Below are 16,679 nucleotides of genomic sequence, written 5' to 3'. Positions count from 1 at the left end.
TAATGGGACGGACCAGAGAGGCCACAGCTGTGAGACCAGGGTTCAACAAGCCCAGCAGGCCTCGCAGGGATTCCCTGTGGGGGTGAGCGGCTGGCCGATCGGTGGCAACCTAGGCGTGTCTTCATTGGGAATGACTGCAAGTTTCCCCTCATGACTTCCAAACAAGCTGTCAGTGTGTTTAGCTAGCGCGTTATGACTCACTCAGAAACCACGTTTAGACTTCGGTCTTACAAGCAAGTATTGTCTCTTAGTAACACTGTTCCGAAGGCATCTCAGAGTTGGTTCAGGCATGTGTGTGCATTCTCATTCATTCATTCATTCATTCATTCATCTCTCTCTCTCGATTCGCCTTCCTCCATCTCCCATGCGTCCCCACCCCCACGCCTACACTCCTCTCTCAGTACTGTAGTGAGGGTATGAGCAGGGCCTCTTCCACACTGGGCCAAATTCTACCTACACAGACAGACTACGGCCCGGGACTCTTCCTGGGGACGCAAGGAATGCCACCTTCTCTAGCAGCTTCCTTCAACGAACAGGAATCAGAAACGTCTGCTCCTCGGATTTCTCACCACACCGACTGTGTTTGTGTTCCTTTGCAGGGATTGAGTGGCAAATGAGGCAGACTGGGGGCGTGTGTCTGCAAGCTTTCCGTTTGGTGGCAAATACGTAGGGCTCGACAGAGAGGGTAAGATCCAAACCTGCAAAATGATGACCCCTAGAGACACTCATCATACTGTCCCTAGCGACATAAGTGTCGTGTGATGGAAAAAAAACCTTGAGTAGGGAGCCCAAGGACCTGGGATCTTGTTTAGACACGGCGGCTAACTTGTTTTGCCTCGGTTTCCCCAATGGTAAACTAAGCAGTTAGACCAAATTATTTTGAGAAGCCCGTCCAGTCAACTACTTTACGGGTTATAAAAAGAGTCGTTTCTCTCAGAGCTGTGGTTCTTAACCTTTATTGGGTCATAGGCCCATTTGAAATTCAGTAGAATATCATGAACACCTCCCCAGAAAAGGCACATCGTCGTAGAATCTGCATACCATTTCAGAGGCTTCGTGAACTCTCCCGAATCCATGGGCAGTGCGTTAGGGATTGTTTCAGGAGATTAAAGAGCTTATCTGCAGAAGGCAAACATTAAGCGACAGTGACAGCTGCCTAGCCCCAAACCATCTTAACTTTTATTTTCCAGCATTAGACCCCAAAATAGAACCCCTGCAGGAGAAAGAGAGTCCCCCTTTTAAAAAGAATCACTTTCGGCTTTTATGTCTTTCTTGATTGTTTGGAAAGGAAGCTGTCAAGAGAAAACAGGCGGAAGAACAATTCAAACAGAACTAAGATTTGACATGCAAAAAAAAAAAAACATGCTTGCAGATTTGTCCTAAGCAGCTGTACGCAAGAGCAGGAAGTCCGCCTTCCTGAGTCCACACAGAGGGGCTGACGGGACATCACCCGTGCTGTCTGGCCCCCCAAAAGCCGACACGTTCTTGGTGACACACGGCAGCACCAGGCCTCCACCCTGGCACCCGGGTCCATATCCTCAGCGAGAGACATGTTAGCATTCTCCAACGCTTGCAAACATTCCTACTCCCCCACTTCCGAAGCAAGCGATGGCCTCAGCTCAAGCAGCTTTTAGCGCGGCCTCCGGTCTTCTGGAGTTCGATGTCCCTTCGAGGAGGCAGGACGTTCAGAGGAGACATGAACACGGGGCCTGGCTCTTCGTCCCAGGTCGATGGACAGCTGGATTTCCGCAGTCTGGCTTGAGGAAGATCGGCCATTCACAGTCTAACGGGGACTCAGGAAAGAACTTCCGAAGGAATGAAGATAGAATGCAGAGGAGACATAAACCTGTTCTAGAACCCAGAGCCAGGAGGTGCAGGACCAGGAAATAGCTGCTCTTCGGCAAAAATGACTCGGCACACAAGGGTTGGAAGAAGACCCCTCCGGAGCCTCGAAAGGGTCTCCCGAGGCCAAGGCTTTAAAAAACCTGGAAGGGAAGGAAGAGAGTGGGGAATGAACGAGGACCGAGCAAGCGCGCAACGGCACCGAGCAGCGGGCCGCTCCCGGTACCGACCTAGCCACACGCTCGGTGGCTGACCTTCCGATGGACAAGGAGCTGTGCGGCCAACGGCCGTTCTAACTCTGATCTCATGAAACGGGTCTACGATGGTGCTATCATCAGGAATAGAAACGTGGGCCCTTGGCCTCAACTCCAGTCCCCCAAAAGTCCACGAGGGATGCGGAAGCCTGATACCTCTGAGATGACCCCCACCTCTGCAACATGGCCTCTGCCTTTTTGGTACTATGAGAATTCCGAGCTTCGTTTTACTGGGACTTCACCTCCATGAGGACTGATGAGGAGAAGGCTTATCTAGCATGGGCCTCTGAGGACTGGCAGTGACGAGTAAAGAAAGGGAGCCGGCGGAGCACGTGGAAAGCTGGATCTCACTTCTGTGTATACTGCCGCATGCCAGCCAGCGACGCGACGGTCACACAATCCGAACACCAAGAGAGAGAAAACGCTTCCAAGGGCTCCGTGGCTCCCGTGACCTTAGCAAGTCACCGATCCCCTCTGAACCTCAGCTGCTTTATTCGTTCGGTTAAAACATATAATAGCCTCCGTATTTCTGGCAGTCGATCTGGATCAAATGAGCTAACGGGTGTGAAATCGCTTTACATCAGACAAATACAAAGGACTAAGGATGAAGGGTCAGGGGGCAAGACCGAAATAGTGATTTGCCCCGAAGGAATGAAGTCCTTCTACAGATACTAAGGTGGACTCTCGGCATCTGCTATGAATACCAAAAGAGAGGTTACTCATCTTCTAGAACAAAGGATGGCAGAGTTAGAAGGTCCCGACCTTGTCATTTCACAGATTGGGAAACTGAGGCTCAGAGAAGGAAACGTACTTGTCACAGCCCAGGAATCCTAATTAGTAAACTCGATTCAGAGGCAATTCGTAAAACTACACCGCAGTCTGGCAGGGGCAGAAAGGGAAGGAGAAAGAGGCTCGAAAGCACAGAGAAGCTCAGAACTGGAAGGCAGTCAGTGTAAGGGCCACGTAATCGCAGGCGTGGAGGTGAGTTTCCACCCTCTGCTCCTACACGGCACCCCAGTTTTCAAAAGCTTGGAGCCCATCGAGAAGGCTCATGCGTAACAAGGTTCTGTAATCGGGTGGGAGACTACATACCTGAGGCCTCAACATTCATCTCCAGGAAGTCTGCCTTGAGAACTGTGGGTAAAGGAGGAAAAACATTTCACTAAGACTCTCGAAATCGGAACTGGAAAGGCAAAGCAAGGCTATGGGCGGCCCTTCCAGGCCAATGCCGAAGTGGTCATTCGAAAAATGGGGAAGTGATTCCATCCAGATATTTCGAAGCATCTAGCTCCACGCTTATAGGTTGGGCTACGTCTGTGGCAGATTAAGAGAGCCCAGTCTCCCAGACACGAAGTTATCTTTTAAGTGCGAGACTGGGTGTCAGACAAGGGGAGGCTAGGGGAGCCCAGAGAAATGGACTCAAGACCAAATACTACATACTGTGATTATCCCTAAGAGGGAGAAGGACAAAGAGAGAGGGCAAATGCCAGGTGGACTACGAATCCTCCTTTGCCTTGAAGACCAAGCCAGCCTGGCCTGGCCTCTCGATGTGCTTAGATCAGTCCTAAATGAGTCTTATCTGGGGATAGCTGGAAGAAAGACAATCTTGAAGAGTCACACATCATATAGTGTGGCCAGAACATCCTAGAATACAGCTGGTCCCAGGGCCACATCCTCAGCATCGATTTGCTCTTCTCTCTTAAGTCTATTTAATAGCTTCTCCCTGAGTGATCATATTTCCATCCATGGTTTCGGTGACTACCAGATACTGAGAACCCCTACGAAGAGCTCCTACTCATATTTTGGTATATGTGAACGCCCCAAGAAGTACGGCGGCTGTACTCAACAGTTTTACCCCTAAATCTACGTAGGTCCAGCCCCGACTACTAGTCTAAGTTGCAGTAACCTACTGGACATCTCTGTTGCAAAAACATTTCAAAAACACCGTGTCCAAAATTGAGCGGAGCGACTTTTCCACAAAACCTGTTCTTTCATGATTAATTATTGTTATCATCTACTTAATTACCCAAGTTAGATTTTCCTCTCTTAATCTTTCTCCAGTGTTCCATGTTCGAAACGTCAGCAAGGTCACACCTCGCCTCCCATTTCCTTCCTAGTGGCCATACCATAGGTCAAGGCCTCAGGACCTCAACGCGTCTCGCCAGGAGGACCAGTGTCCTAGTTACCCTCCCTGCCTCCAGTCTTTGGTAAGAGAGTCAAATGCTCCCACTGGGGTCGCCATCGTGTTCGAGCCAATAACTCCCACTTTAGACACGTTCGTTGAGAGATTCTGCTCGGGGCTTGAGTTTCTACAAACACAGCCCCTGCCATGCTCCCTTCCCTTGCCCTAAAAGAAGCCTGAACTCTGTCCTTTCTAAGAAGGATTTCAGGATTAGGTCTCCCATCTTCTCCGGTGGCACTTTCTCGATCAATAAACCTTTTCTTTACTCCAAACTCTGATGTTCTGAGTTCTGGACGGGTAACAGCCTGGTGAGGATCAGCCAGGAGGTAGTGCCTGTGACGGACTACTCCGACACTTACAGGAGAATTATCAAAAATATAACAAACTAACTCAAATGCTTTTCAGAATCACATGATCTGGGAAAATGTTTGACATTAAAGCAGATTTTGAATTGGGTTTGGTAAAACAGGCATATCTTTAGAATCATTAGCATTAAATCATTGTTTTATTCTACCTGGGTTTATTAGTCAAATAAGTTCACGTTACCTCTGCCGCAAAATTTGTCAGCAAGAAAAATAACTTGATACGATAATATTTTCATAAACGATCTAAACTGAATTGTTAGGAGCAAGTAAATTAAAGAAATATAAACGGGATAAAAAGCGTCTGGTCCCTCTCAGTGCCTTAACTCTGTCTCTCTCACTGTCCCTTGCACTGTCTCTGAGGGGACCCACATTCTGTCTGTGGAGCGTTACCCCTTTTCTAATAAACTTTCCTTTTGACTCCAAAAAAAAAGTTTCTTTTAGGTTACCTTTTAGCGATAATTATATTGTACGCATACTCAAATGGTTTTCTAAATCTCTTTGGTAACTTGAAACTTTTACTAAATTAAATGATAAAAATGTTTGAACATCTAGGTATTTCCAAATAACATGAAAACCTGAAACCTTCATCGCTAGGTAAATCTAATTTTTCCTACTTTTGGCTTCTTAGTACACAGAACCTGAAAGATAAATCTAGATCTATTAATAAATGTCTTGTATTTTATTAAAACAAACACATTTCTGAAAAACTGGTAAGCTGCCAACAAAAGCCTATGTTTCCAGAGGTTATGAAATATATTCATATATTTGCCAATCTACAGAATGCTAGTTGTTTATTTTTTAGCTGTCATTAGAAATTAAGGTTTCTAAAGGTTAAAATTCTCATTAAGATAAAAGAAAACATTTTTTCAGTAAAGAAAGTATAAGGCATGGAGAATTTTTTTTTTTTAAAGAAAGGAAAGAAATTTTGTTCTATCGTGAGGCTGGTTGTTTTAGAATGGAAAAGTGGAGAGGAGAAGGTCAAAGATCTTTACGTAAAAAGGAAAGTTGTAGAAGGTTTACAGAAAAGGAATCCTGAGAAAAGAAATTTTATGTGAGGTCAAGCCGAATAAGATTGAAATAAATTTCATCAAGTAAGTGACTTTAAATATTAAAAGTAAGCTGATACAAAATTAGTTTGGTTTTCTCCCTCTGCCGAAAAGGATGACCGGTCTGCTACTGACATGTGAAAAAGTTTTCTGCCTAGAAAGTGAAGCTTCCGTGTTTTATCAAAATGAGTTTCTGTGCTTTATGTTGTCTTAAACAGGTCTATTACTTAAGAAATTGAATCTCCTCAATAGTAAGAACTAAGTTTGGCCGACACTTATATAAACTTCTGTATCTGTCTTTGACTATCACTTTGGTGAAATGGATAATTAAGTATTGCTTTGTAATGACTTATGATCCTATTTAGTCAAATCCAAACTTTCTGACATATTTTGACCAACTTCCCAAGGTTCAGGGTTTAAAAGGAGTCTTTTTTTAGCCTGGGAATGGCTTTGGGTTATTCCAGGGGGCCCCTGGAACGCCTCGAAGATTCATTCTCTCTTTATAAAAGAGAAAATGCAAACTAACTAAGCCTATTTGATATACTAAAATTACATGGGAATCTTTGTCAAATAAAGAACTAATTATGTTGTATTTCTACGCATGTTTTCTAATTACTAAATGAATGTTCTAGAGTTTACAATCTCCAAGGGTCTACAATGTCCTGATGCAATGTTTTCATTTTGTATCTTATAATGTTATGTTACAGAGGAAAGCAAACCCCTCTGTCGACTGCACTATTTGAAAATACAGGTTTCTGAGGATACATTTTCAGCTCCCACCTTTAAACCAGATGAAGATTTATAGAACTCTAAGGTAAGTGATCGGAGCAAACAGGAATTGGTTTTATAGGATTGAATGAACTAAGGATTGTCTTTTTTTTGTTTGTTTGAAATATTGCCAATTTTCTAATCTTGTTGTTTACCCGATTTAAGGAAACTTTTTTCTCCTAAACTACCTATGACTTAGAGCAATTTGGTAAATTATGCCTTTGTAAGTAAGCGGTATTGAAACATTTACAGTTTTCTTCCTACCTGATCCCTCCAAAATTTAGAGACTCTGAGTGAGTACTATTATTTCCATGGTAATTACGGTTATTTGCATAAATTCAATAGGAATTTGCTCTCTTTATAACAGGACACAATTGGAAAGTGGGGTTATTACCGGGGCTTTGACTGGAATGTCATGTTTGAGAGAGATCTATAGACTCAAATGTGACCAGAAAGCTCTAAGGCAGCGGTCCCCAACCTTTTTGGCCCAGAGATGGATGCTCCTATGAGAATCTAATGCCCGATTATCTGGGGTGGAGCTGAGGCGGTGATGCTGGCGCTGGGGAGCGGCTGCAGATACAGGTGAAGCTGCGCTCGCCCACCTGCCACTCACCTCTTGCTGTGCGGCCCGGTTCCTAATGGGCCATGGAATGGTACCAGTCCACAGCCTGGGGTTTGGGGACCCGTGCTCTAAGGAATTAAGATGGACTTTGGAGGCCAATAAAAGCCTCTTGCAAAAACGGCCTGGTACCTTGCTTACATGGCTCACAGCAGTCTTTGCAGGTGAAAAACGAAGCTGCTTCCTGGGAGATGCAGAGGAAGAACCTCAATACATTTCGGACGAATCTCTGGACCCGAGATTCACCCAAATGCATAGTGTGATGGCAAGGAGGTGACTTGGCTTCTTAGCCCTGAGAGGCTCATTAAGACTCGGGCTGGAGATTCCCTATGAAATTCCAGGAAAGCAGATTTAAAAGAGCCTGTATGATCGCTTGTTATTCCTACTGTTTTTATATAACTAATCGGCCAAATTTATTGAAACTAGTCATGTAGTAAATTAGTCTTAATTTGGCTGTCTCTGATAAAAACGAGGGTGATTTTAGGGAGAAAAAAATATTTCAATAGCAACTATAGCATGCAGTTAAGGATATTAGATTCTAGTTCAGTCGACTGTCTTTTTTTAAAGTTTTATGTTTCACCTGTGGACTGGACCGAATCCTGAATTTTTCTAGTGAAAGTGTTTGGCTGCAACCCTCTGAACTGGTGTTTCATTTTCCTCCTGTCCTTCCTTTGCCTTGGAATTACTGAGAACTAAAACTGTTTGTTTGTTTGTTTTTCCGAGCCTTGCAATTGCAGACTGCAGCTAGACAACATCATGTAAACCTGGGAGACATCATCCCAACAGCTTATGCTTGCACAGTCTTGGCGACTGGTTCTGTGTAAGCCACGCGGAGTCTGACTGAGCGCCCGATGACATCATCAGACACAGTGAGACTGCAGACTGGGAGAATCCGTGAGTCGTCACTGCCTGCCTTCATTCCAGCAAAAGTGACGCCCCGAGCCACCCGTCTGGAGGTGTTCTCAACAGTCAGCCCTACAGAGTCAGAGAATGCTTTATGCTTTGCTCTGATCACTAACCTTTTTCTTTTGTTTTCATAAATCTTGCCAAATCCCGACATTATGGAATTCAACCTGTATAGCCAGCCATCTGGCCCATTCCAGCACTCAAGCCCTAAGACTCAGCCAGACCCCCTTGGAGTCATTAACCTGGGGTCCTTAGACACCAGGATTGCCATAGATCCCTTGTTAGCTGAACAAGGAGGTGTTTGCACAGTGGCCAGCTCGGCACGGTTTGGGGCTCGGGGGACGTAACGAAAGTTACTCTTTGTTCTTTGTCTCGTATGAGGGTACAGGCATTGCAGCCTGCTGCTGCGTCTACCATTGCTGTGGTCTCTGTCTGTAAGCCTGGATGCCCAGGATGCCCCTTCTAAGACTTGGGGACCATCACGGAAGGGGTGGGTATGCGAGATCGCAAGAGCCATGTGTGTTGGGGGCGGGGCACGATAGGCAGACACATCTGATTCCATCTTACGAGCTGTTTTGAGTTTTGGCCTTTGAAAGCACACGGACTGTGGACCTGTAACGTTTACTTTCCCATCTTTCCTATCACCAAGGTAATGATTTTTACAACTTAAGTCAGCTCAGAATATGCGCTGTCATGCTTAGATGTCTTCCATGACTCCCAATGGCCTACAGTACTAAGCCCAAACTCCTTAGTGTGTTATATAAACCTTTATAATGTGGCCCCAATCCGTCTCCCCGGCCTCACCTCCAGCTTAGCTTCTCTCCCCATCCCACATTCTAGCCAAAGGAAGCAGAGAATGGATGGGAAAACAAGAGTCAGGGAGGCAAAGAGGCAACATACAGAGATAGATCAAGAGACACATGGGGAGAGAGGCAGGAAAGAGGAACGGATCGAGAAACAGACATAAGTAGAAAAAGAGACAGAAAGACTGAGAATGACAGGAAACACTGAGAGACAAATAGAGTGACGAAGACAGACACAGAGGTATAGAAACAGAGTGAGAGACAGAATTAGAGGAAAGAACGGGACAAACAGAGAGAGACATAGAGAAATAAGAGAATGTAAAAGAGCAAATGAGATGATTAGGATGCATTTATTAAAAAATGATTTCGTCTCTCTTCTGTCGCCCGTGTCCCTTACCTTCCTGTTTTCCGGGAGGCTGTTTCAAAGAACCTGGTTCTGGAAGCCACCCTGTGAACAGAAGCCAGCCAAGTACCATGAGTTGCTCTGGAACGTGCGCGAGCGCCAACGGCCAATGGAAAGGACAAGACAATAGAAAGCAGATGGGCCACCAAGGCCAGGCCCTGCCTTAGCTGGCAGAGGACCTGGGTCTCAGGAGAAACCCAAGTATCAGACCCCAAGGCTATGGCTGATACCTTTGGTTCCGAATGATGCCCATGTAGACTATTCTTGGGAGGAATAAGTGTAACAAATTGTAGGTTTCAAAGCATAATTGGAGCTGATCAGTCAAAACGGTGGAGGCTTTGGAAAAATTTCCCACATTTTACAGTTTTGGAAAACAAGAGAGGAAAGACCAAAGAACTCCAGGAAGAAGCATACTGAGAGCGGTCCCGGGCACTTGCTGAGGACAGGCCAGCTGGGCCACCAAAGCAGCTCTAGCCCTGGTTCCTTCCTTTGCAAGAGGCTCTCTGGAGAATGAGAGTCATGTGGAAGATTTAAAAAAAAAAATGTACCCTTGCTTTAAGACAAAAGCCTCACGGCACAAACACAATGAACAGATCTCTTCATTAGATTACTTTTAAAACCACTGGCAATAACAAGAAAATAAGAAAGATACCCAGAGCCAAGGGGGCGTGAAAACAGAAGATAATCTTCTTGCCCTGCCGAGATCGGGGCAGCGAGAAAAAATGGCTCTCCTAGTATTAGGCACTGAAGTTCAAAGTCTCCATCTCTGGGGAAATCTCTCAGCCTTGAGTGTTGAGTGGAACACTCCAACAAGGCTGGTCTGTGACACTCCCTTCAACTGTGAAGTGGGTGACGCGCCAGCGTCGTGCACTGCACGCCCGCCACACCCGCAGTAAGAACCCCGAAAGCCCAAGATGGGCCTTCGGTCAAGGATGAGGGCTAACCCCACTTACACGGATGATGGGATCTCCCCCGCGCCGCCAGCTGCGACGTCTGACTTCGGCTCTGCCTTCTGGGCAGTAGCGCCCCGGCAGGGAGGGTCTGGAGGCCTCACTGGGGGACGGATGATGGTTGGCTTTTCACCCGGAGGACGCACCTTGTTGAAACTTTCCAGGTCCCCTGGAAGAGAAGAGGATGTGAGCAGCCACGCAAAATCACAGGTATGTAGGCTGCCTCCCTCGGCATCCATTTCTTTCTGGTCACTACTAACTCCAGAGTTTTTGTCATTGTCGCAATTTTCCCAGCAGCTATCCCTTCGGAAAGTCTATACTTGAACCTCAGCTCTGAAGTTCATATTCATGTGACCTAGGGTATGTCACATTAATTTGCTAAGTCTCAGTTTCCTCATCTCTATAATCCAGATCGATAATACATTATCTTACAGAGATATCGAGAGAACTGAATTAGGCACCAATATGTTTAGTACGGTACCTGGCACACAGCAGGTGCTTAGTCGATGTGTGATGATGAGTATGAATTCGTTATAGTCATCATCACCGAAACGCAGGCCCCTTACCCCTTCATTTTTATAGCAGTCTCTCCAAACATGCCTTCCTGCCTCTAATTTCCAGGTCAGTCAGCACAAAATAAATCACACATAATTTTTTATAAAACATTTCTGGCTGGAGTATGGAGAAACGGATGCACTCACACATTGCTGGTGGCACTGTCTACCGGGCTTATTCTATCTAGACAGCCATCGAGAATTCCAGAACAATGTGGACGACACGCAAAATCATACACATGAGACAGTTCATACTCTATCTAGTGGATGTACTTTGAGGATCAGGCAAAGGAATTTAACCCAAAAGAAAACAATAAAAAATAAAAAAAAAACAACTGGCAGGAAAACATGCTTCTTGATGGCAAAATCCTACCACAAAGGCTAAGCGAACGAGTCAATTCTTAAAAGCATTTAACCAGTACACATCATGCACAAACTGAAAACGACTTGGGCCGGGTCAAAAAAAAAATACATGCATATAAAATAAGTGAGAAAAAGGCCACGAAAAATGCCGTAGGCTTGATGGGCACCATATGTGAATAGACACACGTTCGGCCATGCGTGGGAGTCAGTTAATGTTGATATTCATTCAATTTGTTAGTAAATCTTGATATTCGTTAAGCTTTCTTATTAAAAATTTTTAAGGTAACTGTAAAAAACATGGAGTTTAATCCATATAATTATGTAAGAGTTACCCTAAGTAGTTTTACACTGTTTATCTTCTCCTTAAATATCTTCCCAACTCCTTAATGTAAATTTGAGGCCCTCTATGAGCTGGCCCCCAATTATCAGCCCAGGCATGAACTCTGGACTTAACCATCAGCTCTACTTGAGTCAACTGGTCTCCTCTCTACCCTATCAAAGCAGGCTGCGACGCTTACATCCATGTCATAGTGAAAAGTGCAGAGTGTGGAGCTGGCTGGACCTGGCATTGAGGCCGATTCTGCTGTCCCCAGGCTGCGGGACCCTGGGCGGTTATTTGACCTCTTTGACTCAATTTCTTCATCTGGGAAATGGGTACGATGACCACGCTCCAAAAGACGGTTGTCTTATCTGTATTGTAACCTCAACACTCAGCTCAGATCTCAGCTCCCTGAACACGCCGGCTGGCACGGGTAACTGCCATCCATGCGAACTGCTCATGAACTGCTTACAGTGCCATGTGGGTTTTTCAGTCCCCCCACCTAGCCCTTCTAGTGAAAGAGACGGATGTGAAGAGAAATGACAACGACACACTGTGGCCGATGCTCTCACGGAGGAACGCGCCAAGTACTGTTCATTTAGACACATATCAATCCTGTCTCCCCATCTACACTGCACCTTCCACTTCTGGACAAAGCCATTCCCCTTAGCGCCAGGCTGGGTACACAGAACTGCAGCTAAAACAAAAACCACAATCGTAATAACCTGATTTTTCTAACACGGTTTATACCATTCAAAGCACTTTCCCAGACAACTATCTGAGGTGCGCAATGAGCTTGCGGGGAGAGAAGAGATGGATCTCACCTTCCCCATTTTGCGGAGAAGGAAACTGACGTTCAGCAGGGTGAAATGAATGATTCAGCCACAATCACACAATTAGAGAAGCAGCAGAGACGGGTTTCTTCCCTGTGTCTGCCGTTTTGCTGATATTCTTAGAAATATTAAAAGTATAAATAATAATAGTGGTCGTGGTAATAAGATAACTGGTAAAAAGTTTAGCTACCTTTTTCTTATTGAACACCTGTTCCGTTCCAGGTACTATACTCAGTACTGGACGCATTTATTCTCATTTAATACCGGTTATAACCCTGCGAGGTAGAAAGTGTAATAATCCCTGTTGTACACTTGAGCAAACAGACACGCAGAGGCGAGGAAGCTCACGGTCAACTGGCCATACGTGCAGGTCCATCTGCTTTCTGAAGCCCATGCGGTCCCAAGTACCAGCGGAGTTCAACCCTGGCTACACACTGGGAACGGGTAAATCGTTCGGTACCTGGGCCCCAGTCCCAGAGATTCCTGTTTAACCGACTGGGTAGGACCTGGGTTTGGGTATTTTTAAAAGCTCCCCAGGTGATGCTATGTGTAACCATTAAGCTACATGATGCTTCTTGCTCACGGCCGATGACCGATTACCGGAGCTGACAATACTGTCCCATTTCTACTGCTTACCAGAGGGGGCGCTGGACAGGAAGCATATGATGCAGTCGGAGGCAAAAAGGCACTTCTACCTGAAACTGTGTCCATCCTAGGGCTATCACTTCTGGTGATGAGAGAGCCAGATGGTACCACCCAAGATCTGAACCCCATTATTCCCAAGTCACAGCCACATCTAAATGGCCCCGTGTCCTCCTGGCTCTTTATTGGGAGCTGCAATTTGATGATTCGACGCCAGTCAGTCTTTGAGGTTAGAGGCAAAGGGTTTTCTTGGTTGAAAGACTCCAATGTTATCTCCTGATTCTAACTTGCCACAGAAAAGCCACAGTGTCAAACTGAAGAGGCGGGAATGGAAGACTAATATAACCGGGGCCCAGGAGACACAGATTCTAGTCTTAATACTAACCCTGGCTTGCTGCATGACCTGGAGGAGATCCCTTGACTACCTGGACAATGCGGACCTGGACTATTCTCCAGATTACTGCGTCCATGGTATCAGTCTGTAGGCCTGTATCTCTCCCCGCGGACTTTCCTATGCTGCTTCTGAGTACTCTAGAAGCCAGTTCTGCTCATATACTTAACCAGCTTGAAAAAAATCTCTAGATAAATGGATGATAGATACAGATAGATAGATGGTTAGATAGATAGATAGATAGATAGATAGATAGATAGATAGATAGACAGACAGACAGATAGATGGATAGACAGATAGATGATAGATAGATAGATGATTAGATAGATGATTAGATAGATGATAGAGATTCAGATTTCCTAGCTCTCTGTTTCCTGCAGCACAAGCCGAACCATCTTTAACCTAGAATTCGCTACCCTCTTCCACTTGGTTTCAGCTGGTCTTTCTGATGTACCTTGCCACCATCCTCTTCCCGTGCCCTAGTCCACACAAACAGTATTATTTGTTGTCCCACGTACATATCTTACAATTGATCATCTCTTTCCCAGCTGCCTTTCACCTTATTTCCACTTGCCCAAATTTGCATCATCCATCAAGCCTCAGCTTAAGCGCTGTATCAATTAGTTAGCGTCAGACGGTCCAAGTTCCTGTCTGACTCTTAAGGCACTCATCATCTTGTGCTCTGAATCAGGGCTCTTTGTTTTGCTGGCTCGATCTCTCTTATTAAGATGGGAACAACTTGAGAGCAAGATGCACGTAGGATTCGTTTCTGTAATTACCGGAGACCCAAGTAAATTGCTTTGCAGTAACTGGTATTTAAGAAATATTTATCGAGTAGAGAAAAATGTAGTTCAGTCATTTAGAAAGACAACAAAAAAAGCTTTCCCTTTTTAAGTCTCCAGTTATGCCATCTGTGACACACTCGTCATATGCCCAAATTTCAGGGCTATACTGAAACCTAAATTGAAAGGTGTTCAACAGACTGGCTATTTCTGGAGGGCTCTTGTACCCAGCCTCTGCTTTCCTAAGGAATGCACACAGATGACCAAACACAGACTTCACCTGCCAGGGGGCTTAAAACTGAGTTGGAGAATGAAGTCACGCTCATGGGAAGTAAGTGTGAATACTATAAGTCAGCAGCCACATTAGAGGGCCAACGTGGGTGCCAAAACAAGTAAGAAAGGGCAGGACTGTCAGGAGGCTTCGTGGAGGGCGCAGGACTTGGGCTGCATCTGGAGGGACAGCTGAGAAGCCTTGCCTGGCCCTTCCTTCCTCTCGCTGGGTGTCTGGCATGGTCAGAGACAGACTGCCAAAGGAACGAGTAGCCCTGAGCTCTTTCTGACATCCATATTTGAGGCCTGAGGCTTCTCACAGGCTCCAGAATACAGAGGAGGAGACATCTATTGCTTTCCATGCCTGCCATTTCCTGGGACGCTGTGAACCACCCAAGACCACTATTATTTTTTTGAACTTCTACGATATCACTAGACGCTTTGTATACCTAATCTTACTTGAACCCCACAAAAACCTCGTGTGCCACGTAGGCAATGTTGTCACTTAGAGTTGAGAAAACAGGCTTGAAGAAGTGAAGTTTACCTAAGATCATGGAGCTAGTAATTAGCCTCCTATAAAAGGTCCCACAGCGAGGATGAGGGGTTCAAATTCACATCCGGGAGACTCTGGAGCCCGAGTCACATCCGAGATGCCCCTAAGCCTTTTGAGCCTACGGTCCTTTCTACCAAACTGTACTTCCTCTTAATTTCTTTTAAGCCTTGGTCCATAGCCGAATTTTATTACAAATCAGACCTCCTTCTCCAGCCCAACCTGTGCCTTCCCTCCCATTCTCTGTCTGGTGACCGAAGAAACCAAAGAACCTCAGCATCTGTGCATTTCTTAGGACCCGATGGCAATCTGTCTTTGACCTTGAGCAACTTTCTTCCACCTTTCCTTATACCCATCTACACCCAACCTGAGGGCACAGGGTTAGCGGAGGGGGCTGTTTCCTACTGCAGATTCCTCCAGTCTTCTGGAATGATCTTTCTTTCTATGACACTCCCCCAGACTTATCTTAAAGCTTCTATTTCCTTTAGCCGCTAATTACCAATCTGGAGTTAGGCTCCAGGAAAGGCAGAGAATGAAAACCAAACAAGTAGATTAAAGCGTAATGAGTCCAAACAAGAAAATCTGGGCAATGGCCAGCATGACCCATTACTGCAAGAGCAAGTCTGTTCCTAATACATTTAGAGCAGATGTAAATGCCACTCGTAGCATTAGTCACCCCGGTGGAGAACTAATGGCCCTGTGGGTGAGCAAGGCTTAACAAGCACTATTTTGGCAAGCCCAAGAGCACACCACCGGAAGGCAGTTTCTTCTTCCCCAGAAGATGGAGGGAAAGAGCTAACGGGGGCCGCTGAACCCAGACGTCACTGGCTCCTTGCCCCATGGTCCTACCAGCATTCATTCTCGTCCCCACTAAGAAGTGGATCACAGAGCACTGGGACTGGCTGCGTACATGCTTCCCTCACCAGAAAGGCAGGGCCCAAGGCCTTTCGCTTTTGTCTCTCCCATCGTCTGAATAAATAAACACAGAGAAGTCTCTATCTTCCCCCAAAGGAAAGCCCTAAAGTACTTCGTGGAAGCTACACAAATGCCCTTTCCAAAGGCAGGCCTCATAAGGAGCGGTTGCATCGATGGGCTTGTAGGATTTTGTTCCCCTCGACGTGAATGCTTCTTTGAAAAGAGAAAGGGGACGGTAGCTAGCTAAAGCTGCTGAAGAAATCAGATGTGGTACCTAGGAAGTCAAGGTTCAAGCCCCATCTCTACATCTTACAACCTGGCTGACCATGTGATTTTTATCACTTCTCTGAGCCTCAGTTTTCCCGTCTGTGAAATAGGGAGAAGAAAACCTTATCTCAAAGGCCTACTATCATAATGATTATAAGAAGGAGAAGTACCCAGTTCCATGGCCGAACGGGCAGGGGCCCTTGACAAAATGGCATCAGCAAACAATATTAATTTTACTGTTGAGTCGACTGCCATGGAACAAAGCAATTTAAGTTGTGCCTTGCTAAGAAAGGTGCTATTTTTAATTGCTAAGAAAAAAACGTGGAGAATACCAAGTCCAACTGAAGGCTGGATCCACACGAGGGATGAGGACGGGGGACAGGCCAGTGACACAGGTGGATGGTTAAAGCAATGAGGACCGGACACTGGCTCTCAGGTTGGCAGGCGAAGCTATGAACGACAGAGCTGAAATGGAATGACAAGCACAAGGTGCAGAGGGGGGTCTGCTGAGGTGACAGCTCCCTCCCCGGGGGCTGAGAACGATCTGCTATAGCCCAGTCAGAGCTGTCTGCAGCCTTGGCTTAACTGACATCTGTCCTGATGCCTGGAATCAAATCTATCCGTGGAGTGGCAGCCAAAATGGGGGTGAGGGGGA

The 16,679-nt window shown here is 45.8% G+C and overlaps 1 protein-coding gene across 1 annotated transcript in view; it reads right to left on the bottom strand.

The window, feature by feature from the left end:
• Positions 1 to 940: 940 nt before the first annotated feature.
• OPHN1 (oligophrenin 1) overlaps positions 941 to 16,679 on the bottom strand; it is a 273,349-nt gene continuing 257,610 nt past the window's right edge. Inside the window, 4 exon segments of the mRNA XM_023537451.1 lie at positions 941 to 1,985; positions 3,189 to 3,230; positions 9,183 to 9,233; positions 10,142 to 10,307. Coding sequence (XP_023393219.1) covers positions 3,197 to 3,230; positions 9,183 to 9,233; positions 10,142 to 10,307 — 251 coding nt within the window. The 3' untranslated portion in view covers positions 941 to 1,985; positions 3,189 to 3,196.

The sequence above is a fragment of the Pteropus vampyrus genome, unplaced genomic scaffold (assembly GCF_000151845.1).
Source record: "Pteropus vampyrus isolate Shadow unplaced genomic scaffold, Pvam_2.0 Scaffold191, whole genome shotgun sequence".
NCBI lineage: Eukaryota > Metazoa > Chordata > Mammalia > Chiroptera > Pteropodidae > Pteropus > Pteropus vampyrus.
The sequence above is the reverse complement of the archived record's forward strand: the minus strand, read 5'-3'. Positions and strand labels throughout refer to the sequence as shown.